The sequence below is a fragment of the Muntiacus reevesi genome, chromosome 18, assembly GCF_963930625.1.
Source record: "Muntiacus reevesi chromosome 18, mMunRee1.1, whole genome shotgun sequence".
Taxonomy (NCBI): Eukaryota; Metazoa; Chordata; class Mammalia; order Artiodactyla; family Cervidae; genus Muntiacus; species Muntiacus reevesi.
The window spans coordinates 21,007,517-21,030,549 of record NC_089266.1 but is presented as its reverse complement, the minus strand read 5'-3'; the positions used below and the strand labels follow the sequence as shown (position 1 = coordinate 21,030,549).

The 23,033-nt window shown below is 39.7% G+C and overlaps 2 protein-coding genes across 2 annotated transcripts; one reads left to right on the top strand and one right to left on the bottom strand.

The window, feature by feature from the left end:
• Window positions 1–411: 411 nt before the first annotated feature.
• On the bottom strand, window positions 412–15,716 carry LOC136150128 (keratin-associated protein 9-1-like). Its single transcript, XM_065910896.1, has 3 exons — window positions 15,164–15,716; window positions 14,764–14,770; window positions 412–1,027 (listed from the first exon to the last, which is right to left on the bottom strand). Exons 1-3 carry the CDS (start codon window positions 15,714–15,716, stop codon window positions 412–414), a joined length of 1,176 nt encoding a protein of 391 aa, XP_065766968.1.
• Window positions 15,717–19,383: 3,667 nt separating this feature from the next.
• Window positions 19,384–20,037, top strand: LOC136149387 (keratin-associated protein 9-2-like). Its single transcript, XM_065909622.1, has 3 exons — window positions 19,384–19,445; window positions 19,497–19,667; window positions 19,746–20,037. The coding sequence occupies exons 1-3, from the start codon at window positions 19,384–19,386 to the stop codon at window positions 20,035–20,037; spliced, it is 525 nt and encodes a 174-aa protein (XP_065765694.1).
• Window positions 20,038–23,033: the final 2,996 nt, after the last annotated feature.

The window sequence follows — 23,033 nt, the reverse complement described above, 5'->3', positions numbered from 1 at the left end:
GAAAAGAAGAAAGCAGGATACAAGAATCATGAGTACATTGAAAAGAAACATGATTATGAAGGTTATTGTAAAGATAAGTAGCAGAAACTGCAGAAAGTCATAAGCATGTATCTTCCTAAGTTGCATGTAGAGAGAAGGTGAAGATTCTGATTTCTGAGTCAAATCAGAGACCAACACTATCTAGGATGCAGAAAGCAGGAACATGACCCACACATAAAAAGAAGAGAATTAAGGTAATTCCTTCACACTCCATCAAGTTGATCCTCAGACTTTAAAACAGGGAAATGAATAACATAAATTTGGTGACAGAATGTTTCTTTCAGCAACATTTGGAAGTAAAATTTGTTCTGAAATGCCAAATCAGGTGGTAAAATTGTTGATTTGTGAGACAGTGATTCTTTAGCAAAGTGATCAGCAGCAGGAAGGCTGGCAGCAGCTGGACACACAGCTGGGGCGGCAGCAGGTGGTCCTGCAGCAGGTGGTCTGACAGCAGACAGGGCGGCTGCAAGGCTGGCAGCAGCTGGATCCACAACTCTGGTCTTGGCACCCAGGCAGGCAGCAGCACGTGGGGTGGTAGCAGGTTCTATGGCAGTACACGGGTGCACAGGAAGCTGGCTGGCAGCAAGGCTGACAGCACCTGGACCCACAGCAGGTGGGCTGGCAGCAGGTGGTCACACAATTAGGTTTGCAGCAGGTGGTTTCAGTGGTTTGACAGCAAGTTTGGGGGCAGGAGGGCGGGCAGCAGCTGGCCTCACAGCAGGTGGGCTGGCAGCAGGTGGTCACACAAATAGGCTTGAGGCAGGTGGTCCTACAGTAGGTGGGCTGGCAGCAGGTGGTCACACAGGTCGGTTTGCAGCAGGTGGTCCTACAGCAGGTGGGCTGGCAGCAGATGGACCCACAAGAGCTGGATCCATTACAGGTGGGCTGGAAGCATGTGGTCCTACAGCATGTGGTCCTGCAGCAGGTAGGCTGGCAGCAACAGGAGCAGCAGGAGTGGGTCATGGTCTCAGGGTGGTGTGTGGGTTCTCTTTCAGAGGTGAGGTTCTTGTTCAGATTCTGGTTACTTCTTCAATTCTTGTACTTTTATATACTGGGCTCCCAGGGTGTGAACCAATAAGCAGATTTTTCCTCATTGTTGTTTGCCTTGTTTTCCATAGTCACTGAAGGGATTGTATATGAGGAAGTTGTTTTCCTAGATGTTATGAATCTTTTAGAAGTGTTTCTAGTTGATAATAATTCATAGAATTTTTCCTCAGATAAAAAGAAGGTGATCCCATCATATGTATTGTTCCTGCTCAGTCATAATGTGGTCATGTGATATAGTTCTAGCTGGCCTGGAAGTGTTATAGCGTTGTCCTTCTTCAGTTTTGGTCCTTTTGCTATATGGAATCTGGAAAGTTCCCCTGGGGTGAGGGGCATCATGGCTGACATCTTCACAATGACAAATTGAATCCATGTCAGAGTTCAAATCTGTTTACCTACAAAAGCCTGACTCTAGACCACTACAGGCATCCCTATGTACCCCCTACACCCACCCCCTGCCATGTATCCCAGTTCTATCACAGTTGGTTAGATGGTGTCTGGCATAATCTCTTTTGCATGGCAAAGCAGAATCAAAACAGGTGACTAGAAGCAGAAACTGTACACTGGGACTGAGAAAGTTTCAGTACTTTACTTCTCTGGTGATCAATAGTCCTGATTTATCCAGGAAAGAGGAGTTTCCCTGGATGAGGCTCATCCAGTGACCACTGAATAATTGGGGCAATTCTCAGCAAACCAGGGAGAGTTGGTGACTCTAGTCCCACCCTTGTTTATCAACAGAGTCGATGATCTCATCTTAATGATAGCATCTTCATTATTGTAATCTTTCTTTTTATTGTCCTCTTTCCTCTTTCTTCCATCTTTCCTTCCTTCTTCCTTCAATCCTTCCTTTCCTTCTTCCCTCTGTCTTTCCTTTCCTTCTTTCTTTCCTTCTCTCTCTCTTTTCCTTTCTTTCTTTTAATGATAGAATTGAATTAGTTAATATCTAATCTATTGTTAGAGCTCTAACATGCTTAAACATGTTTTAGTTATACCATTTATTTGAAAAGTAAATGATAAAATGAAAATTATTAATTTTCAAGCTCATAGATTATTACAAGAATGAACAAACCCTTGTCAATACCAGCAGGTTAAGCAATAGAAGTTAACCTTGTTCCCTCAAAATTATACCCCCTCAGTCATCCCAAAAGTTTGCTAAATGCTCTGTTGACTTATAACTCTGTAAGTCAGTTCTGACTTTTTTAATCTTTATATAAATGAAAGAATATAGAATTGACTTCCTTTTACATTATGATTGTGAGATTGAACAATGTAATTATTTGTAATTTATCCATTGTCATTGTTGTATAATCTTCCATTGTGTTAATATGACAGGATTTGTTGACTGTCCTGATAAACATGCAGGCTTTCTATAATTTTAGGACTATTAAAAAAGAATGCTTGTTTAAATTTTTTGTACAGATTTTTTTGGTAAACACATATAAACATTTGTTTGGATATAAACCTAGGAGTAGGTTTCTCATAGAATTGCTTGGTCAAATGTTTATTCTGTTCTCTGTAGAGGTCTTGCCTACCTTTCATTTGACTTATTCCTAGATATACTCATTTCTATGCCTTTCTGTATGCTATAATTGAAATTTTTCAACTGCTTTGAAATATAAAAATGGACTTATCTATGTTGACCTTGTAGTCAAACTCCTTTATTATTTTTAAAGCTTAGCAATAGATTTTTTGAAATTTTACAAGCACAATCACATCATCTACAGGTGACTACAGCTTTATTTATTTCCTAGCAGCATTTTTAATTGAAATAATTGATTTACAATATTGTGTTGCTTTCAGGAGTACAGCAAAGTGATTCAGTTATATTTATATGTTTATATGTTTATTAAGATTATTTCACACTAGGGTTATTGCAAGTTATTAACTACTATTTCCTGTATTATGCAGTAAATCTTTGCTGCTTATCTATTTTATATATAGAAGTGTGTCTCTTGCTAATCCCATATTTCTAATTTATCCTTCCTCTGCTCTCTTTCCTCTTCAGCAACCAAAACTTTGTTTTCTATGTCTGTCTCTGTTTTGTATATAGATTCATTTGTATTAATATTATGTTTTAGATTCCACAATAAGTGATATCATATGATGTTTAGCTTTGACTTCACTTAGTATGATACTCTATGGGTCCATTCACATTGCTGCAAATGGCAATATTTAATTCTTTTTAATGGTTGAGTATACTGCATCTTCTTTACCCATTCACCTGATGATGGACACCTAGGTTGCTTCCGTGTCTTGGCTATTGTAAATAGTGACATAACACTTATCTTGTAAAGTTTTTTTATCTTGTTAAATTTTTTTCCTTCCCTAGACCACTAGGGCTAGGTAGGCTAAGCAGTACAATGTTGAACAGAATGGTCAGAAGGATATCTCTGTATATTCTCTGTAGGAGGGATAGCTCTCAGTATTTCACAACTCAACAGGAAGCTTTCTCTTTCTTTGTAGATTGTCTCAAACAGAATACTAGAATTTTTCTATTCCTTAAACTAAGGTATTCTATACTGGAAATGTGCTGAAATTTCTAAAATGCTTTTTCTTTACCTATTGAGATTCTCTTACAGTTATTCTCTGTTTTTTTCAATGAATATAATTTTAAAACATTGATTAACATTCAAATGTTAAAACAACCTTGTAATTATAAAAATAATTTAACATGGTTATGATCATATGTATATGGCACTGAATTCTATTTACTTATATTGTGTTTATTTTTTTATAATTTATTTTTTTAGTTGGAGGCTAATTACTTTACAATATTGTAGTGGGTTTTGTCATACATTGATATGAATCAGCCATGGATTTACATGTATTCCCCATCCTGATCCCCCCTCCCACCTCCCTCTCTACCCAATCCCTCTGAGTCTTCCCAGTGCACCAGGCTCAAGCACTTGTCTCATACATCCAACCTGGGCTGGTGATCTGTTTCACCATAGATAATATACAGGTTTCGATGCTGTTCTCTCAAAATATCTCACCCTCGCCTTCTCCCACAAAGTCCAAAAGTCTGTTCTGTACATTTGTGTCTCTTTTTCTGTTTTGCATATAGGGTTATTGTTACCATCTTTCTAAATTCCATATATACGTGTTAGTATGCTTTAATGTTCTTTATCTTTCTGGCTTACTTCACTCTGTATAATAGGCTCCAGTTTCATCCATATCATTAGAACTGATTCAAATGAATTCTTTTTAATGGCTGAGTAATATTCCATGGTGTATATGTACCACAGCTTCCTTATCCATTCATCTGCTGATGGGCATCTAGGTTGCTTCCATGTCCTGGCTATTGTAAACAGTGCTGCGATGAACATTGGGGTGCATGTGTCTCTTTCAGATCTGGTTTCCTCGCTGTATATGCCCAGAAGTGGGATTGCTGGGTCCTATGGCAGTTCTATTTCCAGTTTTTTGTTTTTGTTTTTTTTTTTAAATATTATTTTATTAGTTGGAGGTCAATCACTTCACAACATTTCAGTGGGTTTTGTCATACATTGACATGAATCAGCCATATAGTTACACGTATTCCCCATCCCGATCCCCCCTCCCACCTCCCTCTCCACCCGACTCCTCAGGGACCTCCCACTGCACCAGGCCCGAGCACTTGACTCATGCATCCCACCTGGGCTGGTGGTCTGTTTCACCATAGATAATATACATGCTGTTCTTTCAAAACATCCCACCCTCACGTTCTCCCCCAGAGTTCAAAAGCCTGTTCTGTACTTCTGTGTCTCTTTTTATGTTTTGCATATAGGGTTATCGCCACCATCTATCTAAATTCCGTATATATGTGTTAGTATACTGTAATGTTCTTTATCTTTCTGGCTTACTTCACTCTGTATAATGGGTTCCAGTTTCATCCATCTCATTAGAACTGATTCAAATGAATTCTTTTTAACAGCTGAGTAATATTCCATGGTGTATATGTACCACAGCTTCCTTATCCATTCATCTGCTGATGGGCATCTAGGTTGTTTCCATGTCCTGGCTATTATAAACAGTGCTGCTATGAACATTGGGGTGCACGTGTCTCTTTCAGATCTGGATTCCTCAGTGTGTATGCCCAGCAATGGGATTGCTAGGTTGTATGGCAGTTCTATTTCCAGTTTTTTAAGAAATCTCCACACTGTTTTCCATAGTGGCTGTACTAGTTTGCATTCCCACCAACAGTGTAAGAGGGTTCCCTTTTCTCCACACCCTCTCCAGCATTTATTGCTTGTAGACTTTTGGATAGCAGCCATCCTGACTGGCGTGTAATGGTACCTCACTGTGGTTTTGATTTGCATTTCTCTGATAATGAGTGATGTTGAACATCTTTTCATGTGTTTGTTAGCCATCTGCATGTCTTCTTTGGAGAAATGTCTGTTTAGTTCTTTGGCCCATTTTTTAATTGGGTCATTTATTTTTCTGGAATTGAGCTTCAGGAGTTGCTTGTATATTTTTGAGATTAGTCCTTTGTCTGTTGCTTCATTTGCTATTATTTTCTCCCAATCTGAGGACTGTCTTTTCACCTTACTTATCATTTCCTTTGTTGTGCAAAAGCTTTTAAGTTTCATTAGGTCCCACTTGTTTATTTTTGCTTTTATTTCCAATATTCTGGGAGGTGGGTCATAGAGGATCCTGCTGTGATTTATGTCATAGAGTGTTTTGCCTATGTTCTCCTCTAGGAGTTTTATAGTTTCTGGTCTTACATTTAGATCTTTAATCCATTTTGAGTTTATTTTTGTGTATGGTGTTAGAAAGTGTTCTAGTTTCATTCTTTTCCAAGTGGTTGACCAGTTTTCCCAGCACCACTTGTTAAAGAGGTTGTCTTTTTTCCATTGTATATCCTTGCCTCCTTTGTCGAAGATAAGGTGTTCATAGGTTCATGGATTTATCTCTGGGCTTTCTATTCTGTTCCATTGATCTATATTTCCATCTTCGTGCCAGTACCATACTGTCTTGATGACTGGCTTTGTAGTAGAACCTGAAGTCAGACAGGTTGATTCCTCCAGTTCCATTCTTCTTTCTCAAGATTACTTTGGCTATTCAAGGTTTTTTGTATTTCCATACAAATTGAGAAATTACTTGTTCTAGTTCTGTGAAAAATACCATTGGTAGCTTAATAGAGATTGCATTGAATCTATAGATTGCTTTGGGTGGAATAGCCATTTTGACAATATAGATTCCTCCAATCCATGAACATGGTATGTTTCTCCATCTGTTTCTGTCCTCTTTGATTTCTTTCATCAGTGTTTTATAGTTTTCCATGTATAGGTCTTTTGTTTCTTTAGGTAGATATACTCCTAAGTATTTTATTCTTTTTGTTGCAGTGGTGAATGGTATTGTTTCCTTAATTTCTCTTTCTGTTTTCTCATTGTTAGTGTATAGGAATGCAAGGGATTTCTGTGTGTTAATTTTATATCCTGCAACTTTACTGTATTCGTTGATTAGCTCTAGTAATTTTCTGGAAGAGTCTTCAGGGTTTTCTATGTAGAGGATCATATCATCTGCAAACAGCGAGAGTTTCACTTCTTCTTTTCCTATCTGGATTCCTTTTACTTCTTTTTCTGCTCTGATTGCTGTGGCCAAAACTTCCAAAACTATGTTGAATAGTAGTGGTGAGAGTGGGCACCCTTGTCTTGTTCCTGATTTCAGGGGAAATGCTTTCAATTTTTCACCATTGAGGGTAATGCTTGCTGTGGGTTTGTCATATATAGCTTTTATTATGTTGAGGTATGTTCCTTCTATTCCTGCTTTCTGGAGAGTTTTAATCATAAATGGGTGTTGAATTTTGTCAAAGGCTTTCTCTGCATCTATTGAGATAATCATATGGTTTTTATCTCTCAATTGGTTAATGTGGTGTATTACATTGATTGATTTGTGGATATTAAAGAATCCTTGCATTCCTGGGATAAAGCCCACTTGGTCATCGTGTATGATTTTTTTAAATATGTTGTTGGATTCTGTTTGCTAGAATTTTATTAAGGATTTTTGCATCTATGTTCATCAGTGATATTGGCCTGTAGTTTTCTTTTTTTGTGCCATCTTTGTCTGGTTTTGGAATTAGGGTGATGGTGGCCTCATAGATGAGTTTGGAAGTTACCTTCTTCTGCAATTTTCTGGAAGAGTTTGAGTAAGATTGGTGTTAGCTCTTCTCTAAATTTTTGGTAGAATTCAGCTGTGAAGCCGTCTGGTCCTGGGCTTTTGTTTGCTGGAAGATTTCTGATTACAGTTTTGATTTCCTTGCTTGTGATGGGTTTGTTAAGATCTTCTATTTCTTCCTGGTTCAGTTTTGGAAAGTTATACTTTTCTAAGAATTTGTCCATTTCATCCAAGTTGTCCATTTTATTGGAATAGAGCTGCTGGTAGTAGTCTCTTATGATCCTTTGTATTTCAGTGTTATCTGTTGTGATCTCTCCATTTTCATTTCTAATTTTGTTAATTTGGTTCTTCTCCCTTTGTTTCTTAATGAGTCTTGCTAATGGTTTTTCAATTTTGTTTATTTTTTCAAAAAAACAGCTTTTAGCTTTGTTGATTTTTGCTGTGGTCTCTTTAGTTTCTTTTGCATTTATTTCTGCCCTAATTTCATTCACATTGCTTCAAATGGCAATTTTTATTTCATTTTTATGGTTGAGTAATATTCCTTTGGTGTGTACACACACACACACACACACACACACACACACACACACACACACACACACATCATATCTTCTTTACCCATTCATTTATTGATGTATACCTAGGTTGCTTCCATGTGTTAGCTATTTAAATAGTGTTATAAGCCAACTCATTAGAAAAGACTCTGATGCTGGTAAAGAGTGGAGGCAGGAGGAGAAGGGTACAACAGAGGATGAGATGATTGGATGGCATCACCGACTCAATAGACATGAGTTTGAGCAAGCTCTGGGAGATGGTGAAGGACAGGGAAGCCTGGTGTGCTGCCATTAATGGGATCACAAAGAGTTGGACATGACTGAGCGACTGAACAATGATGAATGATGAGGCTAGCAGTCTTTTTATCTTTTATAAAAATTAATTTATTTACTTTAATTGCAGGCTAATTACTTTACAAGATTGTAGTGGTTTTTGCCACACATTGACATGAATCAGCCATGGGTGCACATGCAACCCCCATTCCGAACCCCCTTCCCATCTCCCTCCCCATCCCATCCCTCTGGGCTGTCCCAGTGCGCCAGTTTCGAGTGCCCTGTTTCATGCATCAAACTCTGACTGGTCATCTGTTTCATATATGGTAATATACATGTTTCAGTGCTGTTCTCTCAAATCATCCCACCGTTGCCTTCTCCCACAGAGTCCAAAAGTCTGTTCTTTATATGTTTCTCTTTGCTGTCTTGCATACAGGGTCATTGTTACCATCTTTCTAAATTCCATATATATACATTAATATACTATATTGGTGTTTTTCTTTCTAACTTACTTTTTCATCCACCTCATTAGAACTGATTCCAATGTATTCTTTTTAATAGCTGGGTAATATTCCACTGTTTATATGTACCACAACTTTCTCATCCATTCATCTGCCAGTGGACATCTAGCTTGCTTCCATGTCCTAGCTATTGTAAACAGTGCTGCAGTGAACATTGGGGTACATGTGTATCTTTCAGTTCTGGTTTCCTCAGTGTGTATGCCCAGCAGTGGGATTGTTAGGTTGTATGGCAGTTCTATTTCCAGTTTTTTAAGGAATCGCCACACTGTTCTCCATAGTGGTTGTACTAGGTTGCATTCCCACCAACAGTGTAAGAGGGTTCCCTTTTCTCCACACCCTCTCCAGCATTATTGTTCCTAGAGTTTTTGATAGCAGCCATTCTGACTGGTGTGAGATGGTACTTCATTGTGGTTTTGATTTGCATTTCTCTGATAATGAGTGATGTTGAGCATCTTTCCAGGTGTTTGCTAGACATCAATGTCTTCTTTGGAGAAATGTCTGTTTAGTTCTTTGGCCCACTTTTTGATTGAGTTATTTATATTTTTCTGGTATTGAACTGCATGAGCTGCTTGTATATTTTTGAGATTAGTTCTTTGTCAGTTGCTTCATTTGCTATTATTTTCTCCCATTCTGAAAGTTGCCTTTACACCTTGCTTATAGTTTCCTTTGTTGTGAAAAAGCTTTTAAGTTTAATTAGGTCCCATTTGTTTATTTTTGCTTTTATTTCCATTACTCTGGGAGGTGGGTCATAGAGGATTCTGCTGTGATTTATGTCAGAGAGTGTTTGCCTTTGTTTTCCTCTAGGAGTTTTATAGTTTCTGTTCTTACATTTATATCTTTAATCCATTTTGAGTTTATTTTTGTGTATGGTGCTAGAAAGTATTCTAGTTTCATTCTTTTACAGGTGTTTGACCACTATTCCCAGCACCACTTGTTAGATTCTCTTTTCTCCATAATATTCTTGCCTCCTTTGTCAAAGATAAGGTGTTAATAGGTACATGGATTTATCTCTAGGCTTTCTATTTTGTTCCATTGATCTTTATTTGTCTTTGTGTCAGTATTGTACTGTCTTGATGACTGTAGATTTGTAGTATAGTTTGAAGTCAGCAGCCTTTTTATCTTGTAAATTTTTTTCTTATCCTAGTTCACTGGTACAGTTGAGCAAAATGGCGAAGAAGATATCTTTGTGTATTCTCTCTAGGAGGGACAACTCTCAATATTTCATAATTCAACAGAAAGCTTTCTGTCTTTTTTGGTATATTGTTTCCATCAGAGTAACTAGAGTTTTCCTATTCCTTGCTAAGGTATTCTATATTGGAAATGTGTTGACATTTCTAAAATGCTTTCTCTTTACCTGTTGAGATACCCTTATTATTCTCCTGTAGTGTTTCAATAGTGTTATTTTCAAACATCGATTAACGTTCAAATGCTAAACCAACCTTGTAATTATGAAAACAATTCAATGTTTTCATCTGATCAATAGCCTTGCAAATGTGAAAACCCAGACAAGTTTGTAAGACAAACCTATTCCACTGAGTTTTACATTCGCATTTTGAAAAAGATTAGAGACTGTGTTATCAATTAAAAATATAATTCAAAAAATCTACAAATTATAAATACTGGAGAAGGTGTGGGGAAGAGGGAACCCTTTTCTACTATTACTGGAATGTAAACTGATACAGCTACCATGGAGAACAGTATGAGATTTCTTAAAAAACTAAAAAATATAGCTGCCATATGACCTAGTAATTCTGCTACTGATCATATACCCCGAGATAATGATAATTCAAAAAGCCTCATGCATTCCAGTGTTTATTGCAGCACTATTTACAATAGCCAGGACATGGAAGCAAACTAAATATCTATCAACAGATGAATGAATAAAGAAGATGTGGTACATATATACAATAGACTATTACTCAGGCAAAAAAGTATGAAATTGGTCATTTGCAGAGATATGGATGGACCTAGAGTCTTCATACAGAGTGAAGTGAAGTCAGAAAAAGAAATATCATATATTAACGAGTATGCATTGGCACACACACACACACACACAACCTAGAAAAACAGTAGAGATGACCTTTTTGCAGGGCAGGAATAGAGACACAGACATGTGGACACTGGGAGGGAAGAGGGGATGGGATGAGTTGAGAGATTAGAATTGACATATATAAATTGCCATGTATAATAAAAGATAGATAGTGAGAACTAGTTATATAGCACAGGGAGCTCAGCTCAGTGTTCTGTGGTGACAGAATGTGTGGGGTGGGGGTGGTGAGGAAGAGAGGTCCAAGAGGGACAGAGTATATGTTTGCACATAGCTGATTCACTTCTTGTAAGGCAGAGACTAAAACAATGTTGTAAAGCAACTATTCCTCAATAAATAAATAAAATATACTTAGACTTTTATGACATGTAATGCAACTAGCTCTTAAATAGTATTGCAGAAATGAGCCAAAAGGAAGTTTACACTAACATAACAGGAATAGACAATCCCAAAGAATGCTCAAACTACCACACAATTGCACTCATCTCACACACTGGTAAGGTAATGCTCAAAATTCTCCAAGCCAGGCTTCAGCAATACGTGAACCGTGAACTTCCAGATGTTCAAGCTGGTTTTAGGAAAGGCAGAGGAACCAGAGATCAAATTGCCAACATCCGCTGGATCATCGAAAAAGCAAGAGAGTTTCAGAAAAACATCTGTTTCTGCTTTATTGACTATGCCAAAGCCTTCGACTGTGTGGATCACAATAAACTGTGGAAAATTCTGAAAGAGATGGGAATACCAGACCACCTGACCTGCCTCTTGAGAAACCTGTATGCAGGTTAGGAAGCAACAGTTAGAACTGGACATGGAACAACAGACTGGTTCCAAATAGGAAAAGGAATACGTCAAGGCTGTGCTGGACTGCATGAGGTACAAGCTGGAATCAAGATTGCCAGGAGAAGTATATTGTCACCCTGCTTATTTAAATTATATGCAGAGTACATCATGAGAACCGCTGGGCTGGAAGAAGCACAAGCTGGAATCAAGATTGCCAGAAGAAATATCAATAACCTCAGATATGCAGATGACACCACCCTTATGGCAGAAAGTGAAGAAGAATTAAAGAGCCTCTTGATGAAAGTGAAAGAGGAGAGTGAAAAAGTTGGCTTAAAGCTTAACATTCAGAAATCTAAGATCATGGCATCTGGTCCCATCATTTCATGGGAAAAAGATGGGGAGGCAGTGGAAACAGTGGCTGACTTTAATTTTGGGGACTCCAAAATCACTGCAGATGGTGATTGCAACCATGAAATTAAAAGACACTTACTCCTTGGAAGGAAAGTTATGACCAACCTAGATAGCATATTAAAAAGCAAAGACATTACTTTGTCAACAAGGGTCTGTCTGGTCAAGGCTATGGTTTTTCCAATGGTCATGTCTGGATTGAGAGTTGGACTGTGAAGAAAGCTGAGTGCCGAAAAATTGATGCTTTTGCACTGTGGTGTTGGAGAAGACTCTTGACAGTCCCTTGGACTGCAAGGAGATCCAACCAGTCCATCCTAAAGGAGATCAGTCCTGGCTGTTCATTGGAAGGACTGATGCTGAAGCTGAAGCTCCAGTATGTTGGCCACCTCATGTGAAGGGTTGACTCATTGGAAAAGATCTTGATGCTGCGAGGGGTTGGGGTCAGGAGGAGAAGGAGACGACAGAGGATGAGATGGCTGGATGGCATCACCAACTCGATGGACATGGGTTTGAGCAAGCTCAGGGAGTGGGTGATGGGCAGGGAGGCCTGGCATGCTGCGATTCATGGGATCGCAAAGAGTCGGACATGGCTGAGTGACTGAACTGAACAGGAATATCACAATTTGAGTGCTACAAATTGCAAAGTAAATCTAACATCTTTCAAAGAAAAGTGTGAAAGAGAAAACATTAAACAAGGGTATAAGACTTGCCGTGTAGATTGAACAACACCGTGGTAAACCAAATGTAAATAATCAAAGCAAATATTACGATTAACAAGTCCTATGTTGGTAAGAAAAGTTCAAGGTTTGGACTTCCCTAGTGGTCCAGGGGTAAAGAATCTGCCTGCCAATGAAAGGCATATGGGTTTGATCCCTGGCCAAGGAAGATGCCACATGCTGCAGAGCAACTAAGCCTGAGGGCTACAACTACTGACCGTGTGCTCTAGAGCCCAAATGCCACAACTACTGAAGGCCTCATGCCGTAAAGCCCGTGTACCACAAGAGAAACCATCAAAATGAGAAGCCCATACACCGCAACTAGAGAGCTACCCCTGCTTGCAGCAACCAGAGAAAGACTGTGGGCAGCAACCAAGACCCGGCAGAGCCAAAAATAAATGAATGAATAAAATTAAAGAAGAAAGGTTCAAACTTTAGTTCCCTCATGAGGTCTAGCTATTAGCTAGGGATTGATAGGAAGAACATGGCCTTAACTCTAAATCTGATGCAGATCTTAAACTCACTAACAGTTGGAGCCTGTCAGTTGCCTGTAGCCCTTGCAACAGAAGAGCATCTCCAGACATGCAAAGTGAGAATCATGATAGAAACAAAGGTCCAGTGTGAGTCCCTAAAAACTCTTCTCTTCCAGACCAAAGTATTAACCAGAAAAATACTACACCCATGGAGAAGAGCAGAGTTTAGTGCTCCATCAAAGACAAACAATGCAAGGTGTAGGTTTTCCTGCAATTTTGATACCAGTCATTTTGTACCAGTCTAACCTCTTCTTTATTTTGGGGGACTCCAAAATCACTACAGTTGGTGACAGCAGCCACGAAATTAAAAGATGCTTGCTTCTTGGAAGAAAAGTTATGACCAACTTAGACAGCATATTAAAAAGCAGAGACATTACGTTGCCAGCAAAGGTCCAGCTAGTCAAAGCTACGGTTTTTCCAGTAGTCATGTATGGATGTGACAGTTGGACCATAAAAAGAGCTGAGCCCCAAAGAATTGATGCTTTTGAACTGTGGTGCTGGAGGAAACTCGTGAGAGTCCCTTAGACTGCAAGGAGATCCAATCAATCAATCCTAAAGCAAATCAGTCCTGAATATACATTGGAAAGACTGATGCTGAAGCTGAAACTCCAATACTTTGGCCACTTGATGTGAAGAACTGACTCATTGGAAAAGACCCGGATGCTGGGAAAGATTGAAGGCAGGAGGAGAAGGGGACGACAGAGGATGAGATGGTTGGATAGCATCAATGACAATGCATGAACTGTCTCCTCCTGAATTTCTACTGAAAGAGCACTTTTTTTTTCAGGTAATTATTTAATTCCTTGCTCTTTCACTAGAAATTCATGAGAAGGAGACAATTCAGAATTTGACTTGTGTGATATTAAGAAACAAGTCCCTTTATGTGGACTTTCTCTTGTGATGACACAATGGATTCTAAAAATATCTGATACGGTTGAGCTACATTAGTGGCTGAACTGGCCCAAGACAGGAAAGGCTCCACGCTTTCACCAGAGCTTTAAACGCATCTACTGCCCTAACATGTAACTGCTGCTTGCTGCATTGTAGGAAATGGATATAGGGATGACGTTGTAACAGGCATTATCTATTATATATACATGTATGCGTGCATTCTCAGTACCTCAACTGTGTCCGACTCTTTGCAACTCCATGGACTGTATGATCCAGCCATGATCTTCTATCCTTGGGATTCTCTAGGCAAGAATACTGGAGTGGGTTGCCATTTCCTTTGCAGAGGATCTACTTGTCCCAGGGATGGAACCTGCATCTCCTACGTCTCCTGCTTTGGCAGGTGAATTTGTTATCACTGAGCCACCTAGAAAGCCCCAACTATTAAATGTGAGGGATTTATCATTCCTCCCATTGTTAAAGTAGCAATTCAGTTTCATAACATAATAGACCTCAGTATTGGATATCATTTCTGCTTATGTTTTCATGTAAGTATAGGTGTCCTTAAGCAAAAACAGAAGTTGCCTGGGATCTCAGCTTGTCCATCATTAGCTACATAATATTTCACAGTGAAATCTCCCATTTAAAAATATATGAATTAGTTAATGGCAGGATGCTTGCACCTCAGGTTGTATAGCTCATATGGTATGCAATATGGATACATGTTCATATATTAGCAATGCTGTACAATAAATCAAACACAATATGGAGTGAATTGTGGAATCGAATTTATTAAGAAACAGGTATATAAGACTCCTGCATTTAGGAAGACAACACAAAGTGGTCTTAAGAAAGCAAGCAAGTTACAGGATCCCTGAGTACACCGATAAAGAAAATATGTTTATGAAGATTATGGTCAATTGCAGAAACCTATGAAAATGTTATGAGGATTTGTTTTCATAAACTATTTAGAATGACTAGGAAGTTGATCCTGACATCAGAGTTAACACCCAGACAAACTCCATATCAAGGATGCATGAAATTGATATATTATCCCCATACAGGGTAGGAAGAGATAGGGGGAAGCCCTTTTCACTCCATTCAGCTGACTCACAAGCTTTTAAACAGGAGATGAGTAATAGAAATTCTGGTAGAACATGCTAGTTGTCGGCAAAGTCTAGTAAGTGATTTTGTCCACACAATAGCAAGCTAGTTAACAAATGATGTTGTGTGGGGATGGGGAAACTTTGGTGAAGTGATCAGCAACAGGAAGGCTGGCAGCAGCTGGACACACAGCTAGGGCGACAGCAGGTGGTCTGAGAGCAGACAGGCTGGCTACAAGGCTGGCAGCAGCTGGATCCACATTCTTGGGCTTGGCACCCAGGCAGGCAGCAGCACGTGGGGTGGTAGCAGATTCTGTGGCAGTACACAGGAGCACAGCAAGCTGGCTGACAGCAAGGCTGGCCACAGCTGGACCCACTGAAGGTTTGTCCACAGCTGCTAGACCCACAGCAGGTGGGCTGACAGCAGGTGGTCACACAAGTAGGCTTGCGGCAGGTGGTCCTACAACAGGTGGTTTCACTAGTTTGATAGCAAGTTGGGGGGCAGGAGGGCTGGCAGCAGGGTTTGCTGCAACAGATGGGCTGGCAGCAGGAGGTCACACAAGTAGGTCTGCAGCAGGTGGTCCTGCAACAGGTGGTTTGACAGCAAGCTGGGGGGCAGCAGGGCTTGCAGCAGCTGGACTCACAGCAGGTGGTCCTGCAGCTAATGGGCTGACAGCAGGTGGGCTGGCAGCACGGGGAGCAGCAAGAGTGGGTCATTGTGTCTGTGATGAGGATGCACTCCTGTTCAGAAGTGAGTTTCTCAGATTCTGCTCACTCCTCCTGTTCTGGGGCTTTTATATCCTGGACCCCCAATGTTGGGACCAAGAAGCAGGACTTTCCTGGTTGTTCTTTATGTTATTGTTGTACTTTTGATAATTGTCGTGGAGGAAGTTGCTTTCTTAGTGTTTTATAGAGAGGCCTCTGTAAATTAGTGTTTGATCTTTTCCTTAATTGGGTCTAGTACTTAAGAATCTTTCCTAGAAATGAAAAAGTCAGGAATCATCACCAGCAGCATTTCTGGTCCTGTGACATCATCTGGTCATGGGGTAGTTCCTGCTGGCTCTGTGAAGGTCAGAATAGTTCTCCTTTCTCAGATTTGTTCCTTTGACTGGGACATGCCTCGAAAGGGTCGGGATGCTGATGCATTCTGTGATGAATGAAGCCTGCTTGAGTTCAAGCCCGGTCTCTGACAAAGTCAGAGTTAAGACTTCCACGTGTATTTGCATATATCTGTCTTTGGAAACTAGTTTGAAGTGTTTCCCAGTTTTATCAGGGTCATCTGAATAGAGGATGGTTGGCACATTGTTTTTCAAATGAAAATCAGCACCAAAACTGGAATACGGGCAAAAGCTGAATCCTATTTTCAAACAACATCCCTTCCTTACTGTTTCAGTGCTATTTTCTAGTTAGGTTAATGACCTCTGGTGAGACATCCCAACTTGCATATACTTTCTTCTATAATTTGTGACCAGCAGGTTAGATAAGAGAATAACTAAGTTATGTTTGAATCTGTAAATTTATACATTCCAACAAATGTTGAATCTCAGCCACAATTTCTTAAAACTTTTAGTCCCCATTTTCTCTCTTTTAGATGTATATGTTAGAGTATAATTGCCATGTAATGGGGAAACATATAGTCAACAGCAGTAGAAAGGATAAAATGATAATGTAATTCCAATGGCAGAAAAAAAGAAAAAATTTAAAATTTGTGTGGAACCACAAAATATCCAATGCAATATTGAAAAAGAAGAACAAAACTGGAAACATCATTTTCCTTGATTCCAAACAGTATTACAAAGCTCTATTAAACAAAACAGTATGTATTGGAATAAACTGGCACTTAGATCAACGAAATAGAATAAAGAGGCCAGAAAATAAGTCCACACATTATATGGTCTACTAATTTATTACAAAGGAGCCAAGAATATATTAACGCAATAAGGAAATTGCAATCTTTTAAACAAATAGTTGCGGGAAAACTGGGCAGCCATGTGCCAAAGAATGAAACTGGACTCCTCTCTTACACCATCCACAAAAATTAACTCTAAATCGATTAAAGACATGAATTTAAGACCTGAGATTATAAAACTCCTGGAAGAGAAAATTGATATTAAGCTCCTTGACATTGGTCTTAGTGCTGACTTTTTGGATTTGACACCAAAATTAAAGGCAACAGATCTAAAAGTGGGAATAATTAAACAGTTTATGCCTAGAAAAGGAAACTATCAACACAATGAAAAGGAAACCTATTGAATTGAGAGAAAATATTTTCAAAGCATATTTCATAAAGGGTTGATATTCAAAATGCATAACTCAATAACTCACATGACTCACAACTCACATGACTCAATAGCAGAAATGAAACACCCTCATTTAAAATGGGCAGAGGTTCTAAAGACATACTTTTCCAAAGAAGACATGCAAATGGTCATCAGATACATGAAAAGGTGTTTAATATCACTAATCAACAGGAATGCAAATCAAAACCACAATGAGATATCAGTTCATACTGGATTTAGCATGGCTATCATATAAGTGTCAAGACATACAAAGTTTTAATGAGAATATGAAAAAAGGGAACCCCTTTCCCTGTTAGTTGAAATGGGAATTGGTGCAGCCACTATGGAAAACATTATGGAGTTTCCTCAAAATTAACAATAGGACATGGGGAGCATAGAATATGATCTAAATATTCTACTTCTTGGCATTTATCTGAAGAAAACAAAACATGGACTCAAAAAGATTTATGCAGCCACATGTTCATTATAGCACTGTTTACACTAGCCAAGATATGGAAACAACCAAAGTGTCTGTCAATGGATAAATGAATAAAGAAAACATGGAACATATTATATAATGGAATGTTATTCAATGATGAATAGAAGGATATCTTCCCATTTATGACAATGTGAATGGACTTTGAGGGCATTAAGCTAAATGAAATAAGTTAGAGAGAGGCAAATACCATGTGATTTCACTTATATATGGAATCTTAAAAGAATTTTTCTAAAACTGAGCTCATAGATAGAACAGATCCATGGTAGCCAGAGGTGGGGGTGGGGTGGGTGAAATAGGTAAATGGGATCACAAGGTACAGGCTTCCAGTTATAAAATAAATGCATGAGGGATGTGATGTACAGCATAGTGACCATAGTGAATAATACTGAAATCTTTGAAGTTGCTAGAAAAGTAGATTTTAAAAGCTCTCATGGAAGAAAAAAGACTTTGTAGTTATCAATTGTGACAGAAGTTAACGTTAATTAAACTTACTGCAGTGATAACTTTGCAACATCTACGAATATCAAATTATTATGTTGGAACACCTATAAACAATATAATGCTGTGTCAATGAAAGCACAGTTTAAAGTGAACAAACAAGGATAGATACACACCAGTAGAATTCAGAAGTCTCATATCAGGAGAGTACATGACACCACTGTAGTGAAATAGTGAAACACTTTGATTGTTTCTACCACTGTTGACTATCTGCTTTCCCTATGACATGGCAATTACACTCTTACATATGTACCTAAAAGAGAGAAAATAGGGTAGAAAAAACTCTAAGAAATTATGGCTGGCACATTTGACATTTATTGAAATCTATAAATCTATAAAGTTATCATCCTATCTACCTATTTGTCACAAATTATAAAAGAAAGTATGTGCAAGTTGTGATGTCTCATCAGAGTTGATTGATCCAGCTAAAAATAGTAATGGGATGTTAATGAATTGATGTCTGAAAACAGGGTACAGTTTTTGCCTCTATTCCAGCTTTGGTGCCGAATTGCTAGTGAAGAACAATGTGCCAACATCTTCTACCTAAATGCACCTAATAAAGCTGGGAAACATTTTAGGTCAGTCACTACTGATTTGAAAGACATGTATATAGATACACATGATCGTCTTGAATCTCAGACTTCATCTGACATCACACTTGGACTTTAGCTGACGTCATTCATCACAGAATGCATCAATATCCGCAAGTCTCAACCTAAGTGTAGTCAAAGGAACAAAGAAAAGATGACTGCTCCGACCCTGGCCACGGCAGGAAGAACTATCCCATGACCTGATGATGTCACATGACCAGACATGCTGCTGGGATGATTCCTTATTCTTTTTCCCTTCTGGAAAAGGTTCTTAAGTAGTAAATAATCCCTATTAAAAAGATCAAACACTAATTTACAGAGGCCTCAAAACACTAAAGAAATCATTTCCTCTTGGATAATTTCCCATTGACTGCAAAAACAACATACACAACAAGGAAAATCTTGCTTATTGGTCCCAACATTGGGGGTCCAGTGTATAAAAAGTCCCAGAACAGAGCATTCATCAGAATCTGAGAAACTCACTTCTAAACAGAAGTCCACACTCCACCACTGACAAAATGACTCACTCCTGCTGCTCCCCGTGCTGTCAGCCCACCTGCTGTGAGGCCAGCTGCTGTAGGCCTTGCTGCCCCCCAACTTGCTATCAGACTAGTGAAAACACCTGTTGCAGGACCACCTGCTGCAAACCCACCTGTGTGACCACCTGCTGTCAGCCCACCTGTGGTGGGTCCAGCTGCTGCCAGCCTTGCTGCCGCCCTGCCTGCTGTCAGACCACCTGCTGCAGGACCACCTGCCTCAAGCCTATTTGTGTGACCACCTGCTGCCAGCCCACCTGCTGTGAGGCCAGCTGCTGCCAGCCCTCCTGCCCCCAAACTTGCTGTCAAACCACTGAAACCACCTGCTGCAAACCTACTTGTGTGACCACCTGCTGCCAGCCCACCTGCTGTGGATCCAGCAGCTGTGGACAAACCTACAGTGGGTCCAGGTGCTGCCAACCTTGCTGCCAGCCAGCTTCCTGTGCACCCGTGTACTGCCATAGAACCTGCTACCACCCCACATGCTGCTGCCTGCCTGGGTGCCAAGACCAGAGCTGTGGATCCAGCTGCTGCCAGCCTTGCAGCCACCCTGTCTGCTGTCAGACCACCTGCTGCAGGACCACCTGCTGCCGCCCTAGCTGTGTGTCCAGCTGCTGTCAGCCTTCCTGCTGCTGATCACCTTGCCAAGGAGCCACTGTCCCTATACAACACCTTGTATTAATTGACTTGCTACCTGGGGACAAGCAAAATGACTTCTTAGGCTTTGCTGACAACTGGCATGCTCTACCAGAATTTCAGTTACTCATCTCCTTGCTTAAGAGCTTGTGAATTAGCTTCCTCCAATTGTCTTCCTCTGGTGTGGGAGGACCATGTGCCAACTTCCTGCATCTGTGATAAGGAACAATCTTGGTTTTGACTCTGAAAATAGGATTGACCATCTAGTTCTTCTGAGTAACTTAACAAAACGAGATCTCAGAATGTTTCTATAGGTTTCTGCAGCCTATCATAATCTTTATAATCATATTTTCTCTTTTGCTATCCTCATAGTTCTTGTATCATGCTTTCTCCTTTTATGATCACTTTGAGGTTTACCCATATGTTTCTCAATAAATGGTGCACCACAATTCTTCTATATGTGTTTGATTTATTGCACCACCTTCCTGACATAGAAATTTATATATTATATGCTTTATCCATTATGAGCATCATATTAGCCCCCTTCCTAATTATTATCTCGTTATTAAAAACCCATTTCATTGTATAAGTTGGTTTACCTATTAATAAACAGACTCATCCAGGATGAAGTCTTCTGTTCCTGCTCAAGGGCACTTACATTTACATCCCAAGGAACTATTAATAGATGTCTGAACCTCTGTGACTATGCCCTTGGCAAGCTATAGTTGCTGTCGTTGTTCATGTGGTTATCTATAGCTGGGCCTGGACACATCATGAGATACTCCAAGGAAATTATGCTCAGACTATTTCTCCCTGCCCTCTATCTTTTCACGATAATTATCCCTCAGCAATTAGTAACTCCTCTCTCTGCCCACTGGTCTATCTAGATGAGGAGTCCAAAATGACCAGGTGACAGTTGAAACATAGACTATATTCCCTAAAATGTGTGACTTTTATGATGTTAAACCCTTCAATCCAGGAGAGTGTAGATCCATGGGGAGGGGAAGAACAGATTCCCATATATGTCCCCCTGAGTTAAAGTGAGAGGGTTCACTGCTACTTCACTTTCTGCAACCATGTATACTACCTCTGTGGATATACATGGTGCTACCTATTTGGGAACCACATAGAGGCCATTAAGTCAAAGTATGTACCGTATTCAGAAACAACCTATCAACCTCGTGTTTTGTCATCTCTAAGTTGGTTCTTAATGCAATCTCCAAGACCACCTAATTTTCCATGAGCCTGCCATCTCTTGATGAAACTGAAAGAGGCTCAATACTCTTGGCTTAAAACTCAACATTCAGAAAACTAAGCATCTGGTCTCATCACTTCATGGCAAATAGATGGGGAAACACTGGACACATTGAGAGACTCTTTTGAGGGGCTCCAAAATCACTGCAGATGGTGACTGCAGCCATGAAATTGAAAGATGCTTGCTCCTTGAAAGAAAAGTTATGACAAACCTAGACAGTATATTAAAAAGGAGAGAGTTACTTTGCCAACAAAGGTCCATCTAGTCAAAGTTATGGTTTTTCCAATAGTCATGGATGGATGTGAGCGTTGGACTGTAAAGTAAGCTGAATGCCAAAAAATTGATGCTTTTGAACTGTAGTGTTGGAGAAGACTCTTCAGAGTCCCTTGGACTGCAAGGAGATCCAACCAGTCCATCCTAAAGGAGATCAGTCCTGGGTGTTCATTGGAAGGACTGATGCTGAAGCTGAAACTCCAATACTTTGGCTACCTCATGCGAAGAGTTGACTCATTGGAAGAGACCCTGATGCTGGGAGGGGTTGAGGGCAGGAGGAGAAGGGGATGACAGAGAATGAGATGGCTGGATGGCATCACTGACTCGATGGACATGAGTTTGAATAAACTCCAGGAGTTGGTGATGGACAGGGAGGCCTGGAGTGCTGTGATTCATGGGGTCGCAAAGAGTTGCACATGACTGAGTGACTGAACCGAACTGACTGAACTGAATGATTCTCAGTTTTATCAGAGACATTTAGATAGAGGATGGTTTGCACAATATTTTTTTACTTGAAATTCAGCACCAAAGCAGGAGACTAGAGGCAAAAGCAGTACACTGGGTTTGAGACATCATCTTTTAAATGTTCCATCCCTATTTTATAGCTGGGTCAGTGTTCTGAGGTGAGATCTTCCAACTAATACATACTTTTTTTTACAAGTTGAGGAAATAGGTTAGGTAACATGATAGCCAAGATACATTTGAATTTGGTGATTTATATATTTCAACATGTGGACTGTGTGACATAATTTCTTAAATTTTTTTTCAACACCATCCTCTCTCTAATCTAGTTAGAAATGTAGGAGTGTTATAATTTCCATGTCACAGGGATAGCTTCCCTGGTGACTGAGATGGTTAAGAATCTGCCTTCAGTCTGAGAGACCGATGTTGAATATGTGGTTTGAGAAGATCCCCTGGGGAAGGGCATGGCAGCCCACTCCAGTATTCTTGACTGGAGAATCCCATGGATAGAGGAGCCTGGTGGGCTACAGTCCATGGGGTCGCAAAGAATTGGACATGACTGAGTGACTAACATTTTCAATTTTCAGAGAAAGCATATAGTCAACAATAGTAAAAGGAATAAAACAGCTTTTCAACATTTCACTACCAGCAGTATTACCTGCTCTCCTGATATTCTGAGCTTTCTAAATTCCACTGTTTTGTCTCTTGCTTGTTTTTTACTTTTTTTTAGCTTTTTTTAAATTTTGTATTGGGGTATAGCCAATTAACAATATTGTGAAAGTTTTCAGGTGAACAATGAAAGGACTCAGCCATACATATACAGATATCCATTCACCCCAAAGTCCCCCTCCCACCCAGGCAACCACATAACATTGAGCAGAGTTCCATGTGCTATTCAGTATGTCCCTGCTGGTGTTCCATTTGAAATATAGCAGTGTGGATATGAAAGTCCCAAACTCCCTGCCTCTTCCCACTGGCAACATAAGTTCATTTTCTAAGTCTGTGA